The sequence below is a fragment of the Hyaena hyaena genome, unplaced genomic scaffold, assembly GCF_003009895.1.
Source record: "Hyaena hyaena isolate Hyena2069 unplaced genomic scaffold, ASM300989v1 scaffold_481, whole genome shotgun sequence".
In the NCBI taxonomy this organism is placed as follows: Eukaryota; Metazoa; Chordata; class Mammalia; order Carnivora; family Hyaenidae; genus Hyaena; species Hyaena hyaena.
In genome coordinates this window covers 1,113,277-1,131,728 of record NW_024081121.1, presented here as the reverse complement: position 1 = coordinate 1,131,728, position 18,452 = coordinate 1,113,277, and the positions used below count along the sequence as shown (strand labels likewise).

At 41.6% G+C, this 18,452-nt stretch overlaps 1 protein-coding gene across 1 annotated transcript in view; it reads right to left on the bottom strand.

Moving 5' to 3' along the window:
- Positions 1 to 18,452, bottom strand: part of BMP6 (bone morphogenetic protein 6) — a 155,582-nt gene that overhangs the window by 15,137 nt on the left and 121,993 nt on the right. Inside the window, exon 2 of the mRNA XM_039254415.1 lies at positions 14,999 to 15,191. Within this exon, the coding sequence (XP_039110346.1) occupies positions 14,999 to 15,191 (193 nt within the window). The remainder of the gene's footprint in view (positions 1 to 14,998; positions 15,192 to 18,452) is intronic.

Here is an 18,452-nt window from a genome sequence, read left to right as displayed (position 1 = left end):
CTCCCACACATACAACACAATCTGGAGGGGAGTATCTGCTAGGGCGCTTCAGAGCAATGTCATCAGAGGCCTTACTAGAGCTGCTCATGCCAAGTCTTTTTTTTTTTTAATAGTTTATTTAGTTTTGAGACAGAACATGAGGAGGGGAGGGGCAGAGAGAGAGGGAGACAGAACCTGAAACAGACTCCAGGCTCTGAGCTGCCAGCACAGAGCCTGATGTGGGGCTCAAAACCATGAACTGTGAGATCATGACCTGAGCCGAAGTCGGACGCTTAACCGACTGAGCCACCCAGGTGCCCCTGTTCACGCCAAGTCTTTCTTGGAGGTGAGGGAGGGAGGGAAGCAAGGAGGGAAAGAAAAAAGGGATGGACGGTAGGAAGGAAGGGAGGCAAGGAAGGTGGTAAGGGAAGGAAAGAGGGAGGGAAAGGAGGGAAGGAGAGAGGGAAAGAAAGTCATATTGTTGCTTACTTTATGGCAAATGAACTCTAAAAAGAGAGAAAGGGGGGCATGAAGAAAAGAATTAGGAAAATGTTAAAATCAAGATTCATGTAAGCAAAAAGAAAGTTGTGCTTTGTTCATTTTTTTTATTGTGTAAAATTAGAACATGATAATCTTCACATGTTCATTCCCATGAAATAGGGAGAGACAAGAAGCCATATCATATCTGTGAGTAATCATCAGTTCCTTGCTTTTAATTAAGGCCTTTGAATGGTCCTTGCTGAGTGTGAGGTCCTTTCTCGTGTGGACAGTACAGTCGTGGGTGTATGTTGAGTGATTTTAAGTTCATTCCAACACAGCTGTGAGCCATGGCTGGGGTTCTTGTAGGCAAACTCAGACTCCATCCCTTCCACTGGGCTCCAAAAGGAGTACTTTTATAGAAGTGTATCTATCTATAGGTATAGATATATTTTTTAACAATTTTCAACAAACATAACCCTAGGAATTGTGGGAAGGTGGAGTAAGAGTTTCTCTGCTCCTGCACATGTCATGATAGAGCAGTGTTAGGGGATGATCATCTTTGTGTGTTTCCAGAACACTCTGAGTCTGAGTTGACATCCCAGGATTGCTGGCATGAAATGGCCGGGAATTCCCATGACAGGGAAGGGAGCCACTTTGGCTGTGGAATGATTCAAATCCCTGGTGCCATATTTTACAGAGTAGAAAAAGAACTAGAATTAAATACTGAATTTAAGATGAGCATCGCAATACTAATTCTGTACACCAAAATTGGTTATAAAGGGCCTTTGTCCACTTTGCTTTCCTTACAACAATCTTGAAAGCTCGTAGAATATCATTATATAGCTGGGGAAACTGAGACTTAAAGGTGAGGTTACAGACATACCACTAAGATTAAACTCTAGTAAGAAAAAGAGCCAGCTAGCAAGGGGCTCTGGGGTGGCTCAGTCGGTTAAGTGTCTGACTTTGGCTCAGGTCATGACCTCATGGTTCATGAGTTTGAGTCCTGCATCGGGCTCTGTGCTGACAGCTAAGAGCCTGGAGCCTGTTTCGGATTGTGTGTGTATCTCCCTCTGTCTCTGCCCCTCCTCTGGTTGTGCTGACTCTCTCTGTCTCTCAAAAATGAATAAATGTTAAAAAAAAAATAAAAATAAAAAACAACGTAGCTAGCGAGAAGAAAGGAAACAGATTCAGAGTTTTCTATACTGTCATGCTGCCTTTTGAGACCAGTATGAAAGAACCTGTGGCAAATGAATAAAGTGTTATTTCTATCTCATCAAATATCTGTGAAGCCGGTGAGACCATCCGAGTTAAACATTTTAGATTTCTGAGGGGAAACAATTGTTCCTGTTTACATGGCTTAGAGTTAGAAGGAAGCTCTATTGTCATCTTTTCCAAGCTTAAAACAGTAGGTAGAGCTAAAAGTAGTTTACTCAGCTGCTGAGCAGGGTCCGCGGGGGGCCACCCTCGAGCCTGCCATCTTTAACGCGCTCTCCAATGTGCATGTGTCATACCTCCTGTTGACAAATTACCCCCCAGTACTGAGGTAACTGTGAGCAGGGAGGCGGGGGGTGTTCATGGAAAACAGCAAGAGGGGACTACAAGTCCAAAGCTTTGAAGTGAAGATATAAAAAGACATCAATTCTGATCTGGAAGGTTGAGAAGACCCTCATCCAGAAATAACAGACACTACGGACAGCAATGTGGGAAAATGTCCTGAAGGCAGCATGTGACGTGTCCATGTCAGAGGAGGATAAAGATGCAGTGAGAGTTTCAGGGTGCCATGCTGCACCGAGATGAAGGGGGTCCACTGTCACTATTTACAGAGCTCCAATGACGTACCTGGCGAATGATTCTTAAGGACTTGTAACAAGCACGCAGGAAACCACAGTCTGGGATAGAAGTGTGGCAGGGATGGTACAAAGAGCTAGAGTGAACTTTTATTTTGAAAAAGTAGGGTTTATAATAAAAGAAATGGGACTCTATTACAGGAGAAAGCAGGATGGGACATAAGTCCATCGTCCAAAATAGAAGAGAAAGCAGAGAGAAAAAGAAGAGGGTATGGATTAAAGGGGAAAACATGAATCAGAAACTAAACTCAGGGTAAAGGGGGAAGGTGCTGATGGGAAGGATTAACAATCATGATGTGGAAGGCATGAAATCCTCATGGTTAGTGGGGACCCATGGACATGGGGAGCCTGATGTTCTCTCCTGACTGCTCCTGAGTCAAATCGGGTCCCCGGGCACCTGTGATGTTTCTCCACCACCTTCCCGGGCTGTGCAGTGAGAACACCAGTCCTCACTGCTTCATAGACCAGTGGGATACACAAATACAGCCTGGCGGCTGACCTGGAATGATGGAAAACTCTGTGGCTCACAAGTAGTGAGGTGGCCTCAAATTCAGGTGTTCATTGAATCTATGATGCTTGGGTCCCAAGGAAGGAAGGTGAGGTAGAGCATGTGTTTAACGTAACTGGACTAAATAGACAAGGAACAACTATTTTCTGTGTGCTTTCAATAAACAGGATGTACCCAGAGCTTCTCCTTTATGCCTTGGGGACCCCCGAGAGGCAGGTGCTATCACTGTCTCTCTCCTACAGCTAAGGGCATGGAGCCTAGAGAGGTGAGGTGTATTAAAAGTCACACAGGTATTAAGTGGGGTGACCAGAACTTAAAGTCAGAGCCGACACTCTTGGCCACCGCACATCTCAAAAGCAGAGTCAAGAAAAGCACAGGGCACAGGCTGAAAAATATGGCACCAGGGCTCAGAATAAGGTAAGAGTTCAAATCTGCTGCACACTAATGCCAACATCAGCTGGATGCAGATACTCAGAGATACTCAGAGCTGGCATGTGATCAGAAATCATGAGTAGGTTCTCCTATCAAGGCCAGGGGAGGAAGGGGTGAAAGGGGCATGCAGGAAGGGACTAACGATGTCTGATGACTACTGCTGGAACTCCAGGGACCTTCTCAGTCTTGCTCTACTCTTCTTTCCACACAGAAGAGTCTCTGTCTAAGGTGAGGACACTACCAACATGCATTCACACAGCTAGGGTAAAGAATTAAAAAACAAACAAAAAGACCAAAAAAAGGAAGAAAAGAATTACAGTTTTAAGAAACAACTTCCTTAGCTCACCCTCCATGTTTCCAATAACTCAGGTATTTAAGAGATACTATTTAGGGTGCCTGGGTGGCTCCATTGGTTAAGTGTCTGACTCTTGATTTCAGCTCAGGTTGTGATCTCATGGTTCACAGGACTGAGCTCCAAATTGGGTTCTGCGCTAACAGCGCATAGCCTGCTTGGGATTCTCTCTCTTCCACCCCACCTCTATCCTTCCCCCGCCCCCACTCTCTCTCTCAAAATAAACTTTTTTTTAAAAAAAGACATAGCAAATCAATGAAGCAGGTCAGGTCACCCGCATCTATTTACTTTTCTTCAATGACACATAGCTTTCTTAGTCTCCTTACTATAAAAGTGTAGCCTCAGGGGCACTGGAGTGACTCAGTCAGATAGGCATCCAGCTTCAGCCTAGGTCACGATTTTGTGGTTCATGGGTTTGGGCCCCACCTTGGGCTCTGTGCCGACAGCTCAGACCCTGGGGCCTGCTTCAGATTTTGTGTTTCCCTCTCTCTCTCTCTGCACCTCCCCCACTTGTGTGTGCTCTCTTTCTCCCTCTCTCCCTTTCTCTCTGTCAAAAATAAATAGAAATATTAAAAAAAAATTTAAATACAAGGGTTCCCTATTCAATCACACTTTAGCAGAGTCAAGGTCTGCTGTTCTTATCTAAAACATGTATAACCAGTGGATAAAGAATGCTAGGGTCTGGCCAAAGTGATCATCATGACCAGACTATTTGGACTTCCTATTTGGATGACTGATGTACACTATGTTAATACATTATGAAAGGAAATTCTAAAATGGGGGGGGAGAGGGAGGGAGAGGGAGAAAGGGAGAGAGAATCTTAAAATAATTTATTGCCTATTTTGTTCTCTACAAACTCACAGAACCCCATGATGAATGATCATCCTGGGAAAATTTAATTCTTAACAATAAGCCTAAGAAGAAATTTTTAGAAAACCTAGAAATTTCTAGAAAATTTCACAAATTCACTCTGGGGCTAGAGTTGACTGACCAGCAAGTCACTTGCAAGACTTGTGGACCTGGTGTTTATGGGCAAAGTTGCCTCTATGTGGTCCCTCCCACAGCACAGTGTCCAAAGCACCTACCCTTGTAGGTGACATTCCATCAGGCTGAGAGGTAGAAAGCACCACGGTGAACACAGTAGGTCTTTTTCTTTTTCGCCCCCGGGGAAGAGCAGGAAGAATCTGAGCTTCTAGTGGCCAGCATTGGTCTTTCCTGACAAATGGCACCCATTGCGGTCACGCAAAGTGCAACTCTGCTTACTACTGATCATTTCACTAGAAATGTTCTTTTTTTTTTTTTTTTAAATATTTTTAATGTTTTATTTATTTTTGAAAGAGAGAGAGAGACAGCATGAACAGGGGAGGGTCAGAGAGAGAGGGAGACACAGAATCCGAAGACAGGCTCCAGGCTCTGAGCTGTCAGCACAGAGCCTGACGCAGGGCCTGAACCCACAAACTGTGAGATCATGACCTGAGCCGAAGCCGGACGCTTAACCGGCTGAGCCACCCAGGTGCCTCTAGAAATGTTCTTAATAACAAGTAGAATTTAGATGTTTGAAGCAAGCAGATTGGTCTTGTGCCTTTATTTCTTCAGACCATTCCCTATGCCCTTTATGTCTAGACTTAATGGTAAACTAAGATACGAAACAACATTCATATAGTGATGGACCAATTTTATAGGCAATGAGGCAAATTTAAACTTCAAAGAGAATGGAAGTCAAAAGCCAATCATTTTAGAAAATGAAATAGTAAAGCAGCATTTTTACTTTCTTCTTACATATCATACATAGAGAATTATGTTTAAACTTTTACAACTAAAAGAGCACTACAAATCAGGGTAAACTGCTACACACATATGAATCTGAGTAAAAGGGTGAAGGCACTTTATTATATAATTAGCTAAGCTCTCACTGATTTTATGCCACTTGATATTAACTAATTTTCACCTCAAGGACTAGCATGGTATAAAGAGATGTTTCAAATAGCAGAGGCACCTTAACTCTCTATGGAATATTCCATCTTCAACAAATGAATACAAGTCACTTTGCTGACAGAATACTAACCTAGCTAGCCCTTCCATGACATTTACTACCTGAATGCTTTTACATATGCCAACTCCTCACAACTACCATAAGAGGTAAACACTACAGATACCATCACAGGTTGACAGATAGGGAAACTGAGGCACAAAGAGGTTAAGTAGCTTGCTCACAGTCATACAGCCAGTAAAGGCAGGGCTGGAATTTGAACCAAGGCAACTTGGCTCCGTGGTACACATGCTTTTAATCAATCATCAGAACTGTGGTTCTCAAGTTCAGCTGACTTACTGTTGGGACCTGGGGAGGGCTTGTTAACACACAGCCTGCTGGGCCCACCCATGGAGTTTCTGGGGGGGTGGGGGGGCTGAGAATTTGCCTGTCTAAGGTTCCCAGGTGGTGCTGCTGGTCTGGGAACCACACCTTGAGAGCCACTGACCTACAGCAAAGTCCCCTTCCCTTGAGTAGGACTAGTATTACCTTCACCTGCCTTTTAGACTTAAGGTTCAAAGCTAACTGCTCTCAAAAGTTCTTCTTCCTCTCCTTAAGACAGTGCAAAGCAAATGTAGAATGTTCCCTGAGTTAATGTTTGATTGTCTTATGGATTGGGCTTACCTTCAGGGAGTTTTCAAGTTAAACCGATAATCAGAATCACAAGCAAGATCAAGTCTGAAGCAGCAGTGTTATTAGAAGGCCCGCTTCTCTGTGTCAAGGACGGAGAGGGGTAAAGCAGGTGACTTTCCACAAATTCATAGCTACCTAGCCTATCCTCTTTGGCCACATAAACAGAATACTGTTCTCCTTCACTGGGGTATATACTCCAACATGCCCAAGTAATCGAGCACAGACTGAATGAGAAGTCTGGCCACCTTTTAAACACATTATATGCAAATGTTACACTGTCATTGTCATCACCAATCCCACATTTCCATATCCTGTACAATCTAGGGAAACGAAACAGAAAAAATGCTGCCCATTTGTGGCTTAAAAAAAAAAAAAGATGTCTTGCAAGATAGTCTTAGCTACTACCATGGCCAGCCTCCCACAAGGCTGGACATTCCGGTAAGAAGATTCACATGACAAATGTGCCTCAGTGGCTCAGTCAGTTAAGTATCCAACTCTGGATTTCAGCTGAGATCATCATCTCACAGTTTGTGGGTTTGAGCCCCACGTAGGGCTGAGATGACAGCATGGAGCCCGCTTGGGATTCTCTATCCTCTCTCTCTGCTCCTCCTCTGCTCATGCTTTCTCTCTCTCAAAATCAGTAAATAAGTTTTAAAGAAAAAATAAGATGATGTACATGACTATGGCAATCTGTGTCTGGGAATGAATAATATGGAAGACATACTTGTTTCTGGAAATAAAGACCCGTTTTCATGTTTACCAAGTGGTAAACAGTCCCCAAACAACATTTTCTCTTGCCTGCCGTACCCTCGCTCCTCTTCTCCCCTAAACAGAGCACTCTTTTCAGCACATCCAACTCTTTATGATAACCTCAATTCCTCCCTGCAATACTCTCTTCTCCACTGTGCCTATGTGAAGAACAGAACTTAGACTGGCTAAGGCATACGGTTCAGTAGCTGCATGAATTGTTTTCTTAAATTTGCAGTAGACCATTCGAGGTATGACTTCACTAAAAAGATGAAACTAACTAGTTATATAACCTGAGCTGTGGGTCTGCTGTATTATCCCTTTTTCAGGGGCAAAGGAACAAATACTGAAAAGTTCAATGCCTGCCTGAGGCCCACGCTGAGTGTGCCAGAGATTATCAAGTCGGCAAGTAAGATTTCAGGAGTCCCTGAGGATCATACCTGTGAAAGCCAGATACAGAAAGAGAAACAGGTGTGGCTGAGTACAGCGATAAACGGCTTTGATTTCCCTCTGCCCCAGCTACAATGAGGTTCTCTAATCCCGGCTTTCTCAAATTTGCCCTTCTCTTCAAAAAAGAACATAGTCTCAGGTATCTTACTTTTACCTCAGTAAAGATAAAGGTTCGTGTCACTTCACTTCAGCACTGAAAATCCAACAGCATTTTTAGAGCAATGAATCTATAAGAAATGCTATTCTAAGGAAATTGCTCTCCTAGATCCTGGAACTGGATCAGGTACCAGGTTCAGGTCTGTTTCCAAAACGACACTATTTCATTAATCAAAAGCAAACTTTGTGGGGATTCATTATAAAGATTTCACCATGAAAATAATAAAAATACTATGCTTTAGAGACATATGCTTCTGGTTATGATGTAGCAAACTAACATTCCCACTAAGAACAACTGAGAAAAAAAAAAAAAGCCCATTTGTAGTCATCTTAGAGCAATAAGACAGTCAACCCCTGATGGGTCAATTTCACAGAGAAAAACAAAAACACATGGATGTGAGTCCTGCATTTGTATTGTCTTTGTATTGCCTTTTCATTTCAGGACATTAGATAATTCCTAGCCTGATGCATGTGTATCAAACAGAAAGGAGCAAGAGCTTAGAACAGTATCTGTGACTGAGGACAAAAACCAGAGTTTCAGGAAGCTAGCGCTTGAAGGGTTAAGGTCCCAGAGGAAACGGGCTGCATAAAAGTGAGCCCATAAAAGTGTGGGTTCACTTCCTCTGGGTCTTTGGATCTTCAAGTCCTGGCTACCTTGAACTCCAACGTTTCCATGTGAGATATTTGCCAACTATTAGGCTGTGTATGCATGGAATAAGAAGCTAAGAAAACAAGGAGAGAGAAACTGGAAGTTTCTTCATTCTGAGGAGTTAAATATTAGAGTTCAGAGGCCACCAAGGAAGAGGAGTTCTGGTCAACATGCTAGATTTTCAGCTGAGACCCATAAAGGGCTAAACTCTAGGAGAAAGGGAAAAACCAGAAACAGATCATCCTTAACACATCCTTAAATATCCCCACTGGAACAAAAGAACAAGATGATCATGGTGTATTTTGTCTCCCTTCCAGAAGAATTTAAAACCCACTCTGGAAAGAGAGAACATCATCTGTTAAATATTTTCCATATACAATTTGCAGAATTTATTTTAAAAAATCATTAAAAGCATGCCAAGAAATAAAACCAAATGAGGAGAAATCAAGGGAACAAATAGATGATGGGAACAGACCCATAGGTGATCGAGATAACAGAGTTATCAGACATGATCTCTGAATCTAGTCTTGTATAAAAAGGATAATAAATGACAAGTTAAGCTTGTTCCAGGGATGTGAGTTTGGTTTAACATTTGGAAATCATTTAGTGCAGTATATCACACTAACACTTGGGGAGGGGGGGAATCATATAATCATCCCTCCAAATTCAGAATTTTTAAAATAAAATTCCACACCAATTTCTAACATTAAAAAACTCTTAGCAAACCAGAAATAGAGAACTTCTTTACTCTTATAAAGCTTACTTACAAAAACATTTTTAGCAAACATCATCCTTAATAGTAAAATAGTCTTTCCCCTATAATATTCAAAACTTCACAGAGATTTCTAATCTGAGACAGAAATCTGAAACAAATTCAAAAATTTACTGGATGTTCAGCCAGCATAATAAAACAAGAAAAATAGAAGAAAAACTATAAGAATAACAAAAGAAGAAACAAAACTGATATTTATAGGTGACAAGATTATATTTATAGAAATTCCAAAATGTTGCACAAAAAAATTATTTGAATGAATATGTGAATTTGCAAGGTTGCTGGATATAAGATCAATGTACAAAAATAACGACATCTGGGTGGCTCAGTCGGTTAAGGATCCGACTCTTGACTTCGGCTCAGGTCATGATCTCATAGTTCCATGAATTTGAGCCCCATATGGGGCTCTGTGCTGACAGTGCAGAGCCTGCTTGGGATTTTGTCTCCCTCTCTCTCTCTGACTCTCAAAAATAAATAAATAAACTTAAAAAACATCCAGAAGTCAGTTGTATTTCTATATGTGAGCAAAAACAATTAGACACTAAAATTTTTAAAAGCTAATAATATTTATAATAGCATAAAAAATCTTCAAAACCAGGAATATTCTAATGTTCTATAAATAAGAATAATCTAATAAAAATATTCAAGACACAGGGCACCTGGGTGGCTCAGTCTAGGTTAAGCATCTGACATGGGCTCAGGTCATGACCTCACAGCTTGTGAGTTCAACCCCGTGTCGGACTCTGTGCTGACAGCTCAGAGCCTGGAGCCTGCTTCAGATTCTGTTTTCCTCTCTCTCTGCTCCTCCCCCACTCATGCTCTTTCTTTCTCTTAAGAATAAATAAAACATTAAAAAAAATAAAATAATATTCAAGGCACAAAAAAGTATAAAGTATTACTGAAAAAAGTGACAGAATGCCTAAATAAATATCATATTCTTAGACTGGAACATTCAATATTTGTAACAGTCAATTCTTTCCAAATTGATCTCTAGATTTAATACAATTACCATTGGAAGCCCAGCGAGTTTCCTTGTGGAAATTAAAATGGCAATTTTATAATTTATATGGGAATGCAAAAGGCAATAAATAGCTGAGGAAGTCTCAGATTTTGAAGAACCTATATACCATTTTTCAAGACTTCTTACAAAACTGAGAGAATGAAGAGTATAAAATCGGTGCAAAAAAAGTCCATCGGTGGATCAGATTAAAGGTCTTAGAACCAGACCCACACAAACATGGCTAGCTGGTTTATGACAGAGATACTGCTGAAGTGCATGGAAAAAGGATAGTATTTTCAATAAATGATACCGGGTCAATTATATGTTTCTATTCGTACACAGTGAGGCTATCTAATCTATTTCACTGTTCACTTAGGATCTCCAATATCTATTACTCTAGTTAGCCCATTATGCTCAGCTGAAAACTTCTTGGTCATCCGCTCATGTCTCAATCATGTCCAAACCTGAACTCCTTCTTAATTCCCTTCCCTCGCATATTCCTGTGTTCCCTGTCTCTATGAATGGTTCAGAGGAGCACTATCAAACGAAAAATTTTGGAAAAATGCGTTTTTGCCTTTGAGAGTTATTTTCTCTCCTGAAACAATCATATTCTGTCTGTAAAATGGGTCAGAAATGGTGAACTTGGCCAAAAATTTAGTTCAGGCAAGAATTCGATCTGATTTTGTTCCCAGGGACTCCATCTACCAGCATGGCTTCTGGGTGGCCCCAGGAAATCTTTCTTGGTTTCAAAATCCAACTCGAAGGTAGCATTGCCTTTTTCCCTTGATTCAAAGATGCATTTCGTCACATTTAGTCATCCTGGCTATGGAAGTCAGGATGAAACACATGAATTAAAACAACAACAAAACATTGCCTGTTTGCAAATAGAGGAATATGTTGTGATGTTGCTTATTATCAGGAGGAATTGAATTTTAAATTTGGGAATTAAGTCTCGCTCTGAATGTCTTCCAAAAAGATAGCCCCATGATAGAACACAGAGAACTTATCACATACACAGAAGACAAAGGATCACTTCCAGCAATGCAATTGCCAAAACATATCTATGGGATTTCAAAACCAGCAGAAGCGAGTAGGCTAGTGCCTGTACCAAACAGTACCATTTTTCAGACCCTGAAAACGTTTCTGGTGGGCTTTCAAGAAATGTTGTTTGACTTTGACTTCTAAGTAGATGAAATTCAATTAAGAACAGAGAAAGAGTGTCTTTAACCCAAGTAGAAATGTAGGTGAAAATGATCTTCTTGAAAGGCCTCAAAATTGCACTATTAATCTAAAGGTGCTATCAAAGTAAAGATCATGAGCACGTTATGAAAAGCAACATGCTACCATCATGAATATAGAAGGTCCAAAGGTATTCAGAGCAGCCTTTACACTCCAAGTATGAAGACAGCTAAAGTGTGCATGAGTTACAGGAGAACATGGTAAAGTAAATGGACAAACAGATAACACTCAGACTAAGTGCAAATACTTTTGTATAAAAATTTCTAGTATTTTTTCTCATCCACATCCTTCCTCTGGAAAAGCTAATAGATGCTCAATAGCTCAACAAAAATTTTCTGTAGAAAAGCCTGGAAAGCCAAAGAAGCAGGGCCTGAATTCTAACACACGTGCATCCCCAACAGAGCCCTGTGTCATTGGACATCCAAACAGAAGCATCCTTGGGAATGTTGCATCAAAGCTAAGCAGATGGAGATGACGGGCGTGCCAGAAGGGGACTGCTGACCTCTTTCTGGCACTTCACCTTTATCTTGGGACTGTCCCCATGTCATCAGCATGACTTTTGGGAAACAGCAGCCGACAACATAGGCCTACACTGGGTTTGGCAAAATTCATACGTGCCACGTTTCACTCTCTAAAAGGAAACATGACCGCCTGCTTTAGCTGATGGGGTCAATGGTTAATTAAGTCCTAGTGGGGGGATATGTGAGAAGGCTCTGTCTAAACTCTAAGTGGTATGCGAGTGCCAATTTCCACCAGTGTCATCATCAAAACATAACGATGTATGTAACACCAGATATTAACACCACATGCAAAGGGCACCGCGTGCTACTTGATTTAACTGCACACACTGTTGGGTTGCTGATCCAATACTGCTCTATGGGTCACTCCAGATCTTTTCAGCACTTAGATTCTATCTCAGGGCATATTCTCAGTTTTTGAATAAAGTATCAAATGTTTCCCTGTTCTTACTCAAAGCGCCATCTATTCAAGTAGTCACTTTCTGGAACTTACCTGATCCAGTGATTTCTTATCAGTAAGAGGAATAGGTTTTTGCAGAATTCACAGCAACAACCTATCTTCCAAGAATCTTTTCTGACCCTACCCTGGGTCAGGCTTCTTAGCTGCTTTTATATCAAGAGGCTCCAACATATCACTTCTTCTGCCTTAGCTGAGGCTATGACTTCAGCATCAAAAAACCTGCCTTTTAGATTTTTCTTTTTCAAGGAGGCCAACTCTTTTGCAAAACAAACATTTGTTAAAGTAAGTTAATCCATAAAATTCTACAAATTTCACTTAAACACAGATTAGACCAGTAAGTTTCTTCACAAGCCTGCAGGATCATTTTTAGCCAGGACACCCCGAGATGGTACAGATGGGGAGATCAAACCTTCCCCAGAAGGAGTCCTGCAGTTAAATCTGGAGGTCTCTGGAAGAACATAACGAGACGGCAGGAGGCCTGGGCTCCTGGCCTACCGATAAGAAAAGAAAAATCTCCTCTTTGCCAACCTGGAGCCCTTCAAAAGCCTGAAATTCTCCCAAACCTCCCCATATTTCCCCTTTCCTATGCACAGAAGTTAAATACATCCGACCGCCAAATACTCTCATCCTAGAAGGCAGAGAAATTACAACTTTGCTTTGACACAGTCATCAAAGTTGGGACCGTTTGGGATTTTGTTTTCCAAACTCGCTGCTGGCCCTGAGAAAGTATGACACCACCATCTTAAGCACAAGGCAGCTGTTCATTTTTGGCTAGAGTTCAAGATAAACCTTACAAATGGTCTGCTAGCTCTATTTGTGAAATAATAATAATTTTGAAAAATCCCATAGTTACAAAAATCCCAATCTAGTGTTTTCACTATAAAGCTTTTCCTGAAGAACAGAGAAAGCTATGTATTCCAAACAAATGCCTGAGCCAGAAAGGTACTAGTAAGTTTTTTTTTTTTTTTAACTGTTTATCTTTTGAGAGAGAGAGAACAAGGAAGTGAGCATGAGCTGGGGAAGGGCAGAGAGAAAGAGAGAAGGAGACACAGAATCCAAGGCAGGCTCCAGGCTCTGAGCTGTCAGCATAGAGCCCGACACGGGGCTTGAACTCATGAACCACAAGGTCATGACTTCAGCCAAAGTCACATACTTAACCGACTGAGCCACCAGTCGCCAGTACTAGTAGGTTATTTCTGCCAGATAAATGGACAAATAATTAGGCAGATTGAAAATCAATGGCTAAAGCAGGCCCAAAAAGTCACCACTGAGTATAAATTCTCTCTAAAACATCAGAAGATAAAAGTCTACACACCAATAACTTATTATTTCAAAAGAGACCCTCCCTTAACAGTTATTAATTATGCTTTTATTTAGGAGTGAAAATCAGACATCAGAAAACTTTCCCTTCATTCTGAAATTTTGGTTTGCAACAGACACCACAATAGCTATGTTTTACTTATTATATAACTACCCCACCTAAGAACTCACATACAACCATCAGTGCATATATTCCACACCATGACGTGTCCCCAAAGCCTGGCATGGGTCTTTCCTTCTTCTCTGTTTCCCTCATTACTTGAAATGTACGGGGGCCAAATGTTGGCAGTGCTCTCAAAGTAAGCGTTTTATGGGGCAAGTTAAGGTTCGTTATTTTAGCATGCCTGTTTGTGGCAGACCCACACACAGATGCCTAAGTCCAGGAGAAACCAAAGTCATCCCTAAACCCTTGGACATTCTTGAGAACTCAACGGACATCCAGGACCAAAAAAGCCAGAATCTAGACTGGTGTATAAAACCAATGCTGGTAAATCCCTTACAGAGTTTGCAAATGTGGGGCTCCTTCCCTCTCTGCATTCTCTTTCATTTTTATCTGCCTATTTACCATATAACAGCCAGGCTCTCACACCACGTGTTGCATTTCCACGACATGAGGAAGTATGTGGCAGTGCTAATCTGTGCATCAGGCCTACCAGTCTCGCCGGACTACCCAACTGACTGACCCCCAAATGCTAAGCACAAGTCAAGGTCACTGGCTTACTTTCTGTGTGCTATAGGATTGAACTGGCTGCTGTAACATTTTTCTCCTTGGCCCATCTAATCCTCCAGAAACCACTCTGTGGAAGTTTTTCTTTATTGGTGGGCAGCCCTGAGAACATGCTCTGTTGAAGTTCCTTTGTAAAACCAGCCTGGCCTCATTTCAAAAAACAAGAATATTACAGACATGGGGGCAGGGCGGGGAATGGTCTATTATTGCCTTGTATCCAAATGAGACACATTTGAGACACACGTGCTCAAAGATAAATCATAGAGATGTATATATTATATGCAAACACACAGCTTTCTATTCACTTGAATTAGTATCATTTGTAAGCATCCTTACATAACTGTCACGTGTGAATCTATTTTAGCCACCCTCGGTCCATCATCCAAAGTAGGCACTGAAAAACAATGGGATACGTTTTTTGCCCAATAAGGCACATGTTCTCTGATCACAAAGGATGCTTCGTAAAGACCGTCCACTGGCTTGCGTAGGAACAGAAAACTATTTGGAAAAAATCTTCATTTTAATAACAAAAAAATCTCCCTGCTGGCCAAACGCTACCATTCAGAATACATCCCTTGTCATGCTCATGTGCTGCCCTTGAACTCCACATCACGTTCCACAGACACACTCGGGGTCAGGTGATGGCAGGGTGAGAAATGGGGGCCAGCCCCACCCTTCAGGGTTTCTTGAGCCTTCATACCTGTGCTGATGCTCCTGCAAGACTTGATAAATGCTGATAAGAAAAGTTTGGTTTTTAAAACTCCCCACAACACAGTCCTTGTAGATTCGGAATTCTGCAGCCGTCACCGCCTCACCCTCAGGAATCTGGGATAAGTTGAACTTGAACTCTTTGTGGTATCGCTGGCCAGGGGAGAACTCCTTCTCGTGCTCCACTATAAGATTAAACAAGAGAGAGTGACAACTATTGTTACTTGACTAAGTGCCACAGGCTCATCTCAAGAAAGCAGCCCCATTTTAATTCATAAGTGGATTACTGGTTACCAATGGCTTAGGAGAGGGGATGGAGGGGGGCAGGGTGGTGGCAAGAACCAAATGAGTAGCTGACCTGTTACAGAGGCTGAGATTAAAATCCTTCATTTGACCCTAGGATTAAATAAAACTCTTAGATTCTATTTGGTTTAAATACTTTAAATACTTGGTTGAACTACGTTTCATAAAAGCAAGTTATTTTAAACTCTTGGCTTTGGGCGTCCCCATCCACAAAGACAAGAATTAACAGGGCTTCCCAAGGAAGTTGTGAGAATGGAGAAAATGAATAAGAACACACCCCGTGATCCTGGCCCTGGTCACCCCCTCTCTGCCCCCTTTCCTTCCTGCTGCCTGGCCCCCTCAGGTTGGTTCACTGGTTTTTCATCAAGCAGTTGGTTAGACCAAGGGTAGCCCTGAGCTGACCTCTGGGAGGGGTCCTGATAGTGGGAGGGATGGAGCAGTGCTCTGACCTCAGCCTGAAGCTCCGAGGGTCCTCGGAGTTTGCCTGCTGCTCTATGGAAATATTTGTTGATGGGTTTAGGGTTAGGCTTCAGAGAAAATGCCCTCCCTTGCCAGGAAGAAACGGAGGGCTGCAGGAATCTGAGGCAAGGACCCCTCCACTCAATCTGTGTGTAAGACCCAAGTGTGGGCATGGACACGTGCAAGCCAACTGCCAATGGCATAGCTTGCTATTTTCTAAGCTTTTCTAAAAACTAGGAAAGATTTGAACCTGAATGTTCTTATTTTTACTTTTTAAAACATGTCCTTTTTTTAAGTTTATTATTTATCTTGAGAGAGAGAGAGAAAGCATCAGAGCAGGGGAGGGGCAGGGAGAGAGGAAGAGAGAATCCCAAGCAGGCTCCACACTGTCAGCGCAGAGCCCCACATGGGGCCTGATCTCACAATTCATGAAATCATCACCTGAGCTGAAATCAAGAGTTGGACACTTAACCGATTGAGCTACCCAGGCACCCTTGGATTTTTAAAAATTGAAATCTTTCTGCTGCATGAAGATAAATTATGGAAAACTACAACCACTGATTACAATCATTTTTCAGAGTCAGGTTCCAGTTGTCTGTATAAAGTCCTGTGTGAGACAAATGGTATCAACCTCAGATGCTTAACTCATAAGCGTTGTTTAAAAAAAAAAAAGAAAAGGGAGGGGACTGCTCTCCTTCCCACCATAAATCCTTGACTCTTTTCTCTGGGGTTTGGAAACACTTCTGCCCTACCGTTCCTGTTAGTTTTTTTCTTAATGGCAACTGCAGTGAAATCTCATGAGCAAATTAATCCTTTATGGCAGAATTTTCCCAGGGCTGTGGGTAAGGAAAAAAAAATCAAATTATTTGCCACCTCCAACTGTCCGTTTTCTCCCACATGTTGGAGATCTAGCTTCTTTAAACAAAACAAAACGCCAATAAGTCTTTATAAGAACCTAAGACCTCAATGGCAATTGCAGAAGCTAAGGAAAGTTAAGCCGTATATAGGTAGGAGGTTTTAAATAAAGAATTTCTGTTACTGCCACATTGAGTTTGCTAAAATCTTTTAGATTCAAGTTATCTCTTTATTTGGGGAGTGGTATAAAAAATAAGCTTTGGATTGTGTAAGAGCTTGATATAAAAAATGAAAAAACAAGGTCTAACCACAAAGTAAATCATGGTTCAGCCCCAACAAGAGACCAGGTTTTCTAATTTAGTGGCTAAGCATGAAAAGCAATCTTGTTGGTGAGTTCACCTAAGGACACCCATACATGAGGGCATATCACTTTTCCCTAAAACTGATCTGCCTTTTAAGTGTGATATGTTATCACTGGTGGTTAAAAAGTGAATTAAATCTGATTTCCCAAAGAGACTTTATAAAACAAAACCCAGTCACATACCTTTTGTATAAGGGTATTTTGGGTGCTTAAATTTTAATATCAATAAATAAAAATATGTTGTTAAGATTCATTTGAAAGAATGTATAAGAATTCCTCAGAGAAGTCTTTCAATCACTATTAGTATAAACGATAATTAGAAGAAATAATGGATGTGACACAAGATATAAGATAGTAACTTAAGATATTTCAGTTATAAGGAGTAAACAGAAATTTCAATAAATCAGAAATGTGGTAGCTAGTTTTGGACAAGTACATCAGCCCCATAAACCGCAGTTCCTTGCATTCAGACTACTGGGTGGTCCCCCTCCCCTGAGGTGAACTCTGTGACCTTCTCTGAACCTATTACATGCAGCAACAGTGCTGCTGAGTGACTTCCAAGCTTTGAACTTCCTTCCATTTAGGTTTCCTGAAATGCTTATCTGGGGAAAGATGGTTACCATGTAAGAAGTCCAAGTACTCTGACCCTCCATGCTGTGACGAAGCCCAAGCCAACCATGTACAGAGACTGTATGGTATACACGAAGAGACAGGTGGAGGGAGAGCGGGAAGAGTCCAGTCAGTTCTCTGATCACCTCAGCTGAGGCACCACACATGTTGTAAAGATGCCATCTTAGATGCCCAATCCAGGGGAGACTTTGGAGGACTCCAACCCCAACCAGCATCTGTCTATACCTACATGAGAGACCTTGCCCAAGAATCACCCAGTTGAACCTGGTCATTTCACAAGACTATGGGAAATAATAGCACGTTGTTTTAAGCCACTGTGATCTGGGGTGGTTTGTTACACAATAATAGGCAGGACAGGAAGGATAACAGAGAGAAGGGGAAGTCTGGGAGAAACAACATGCAATTCTTAAGGATTTCAAAGTGCTGGGAAGCAGTATGTAGGGCTGAGGAGAATCTTGGCAAATGCTCACAGACAAATGAGAAGAGTTAAAGAATCTAAAATTGAGATCACAGGAGGTTCCTGGGTGGCTCAGTTGGTTGAACCTCTAACTCTTGATTTCGGCTCATGTCATGATCCCAGAGTTATGAGATTGAGCTTCTCATCTGGCTCCATGCTTAGGATTCATTCTTTCTCTCTCTCTTTCTCTCTCTCCCTCACTCCCTGTCTCCCACTTGAATGTGCTTGCTCATTCACTCTGTAAAAAAATAAAAATAAGGAGAAAACAGGAGCATAGCTCAAAGCTTTCACTTTATTACAATATGAATTAGAACTCATTGTCTTATATGTGCATTTTCCCAGTTCTCTACTGAGCCAACATTACTTTGAAGCACTATGAAC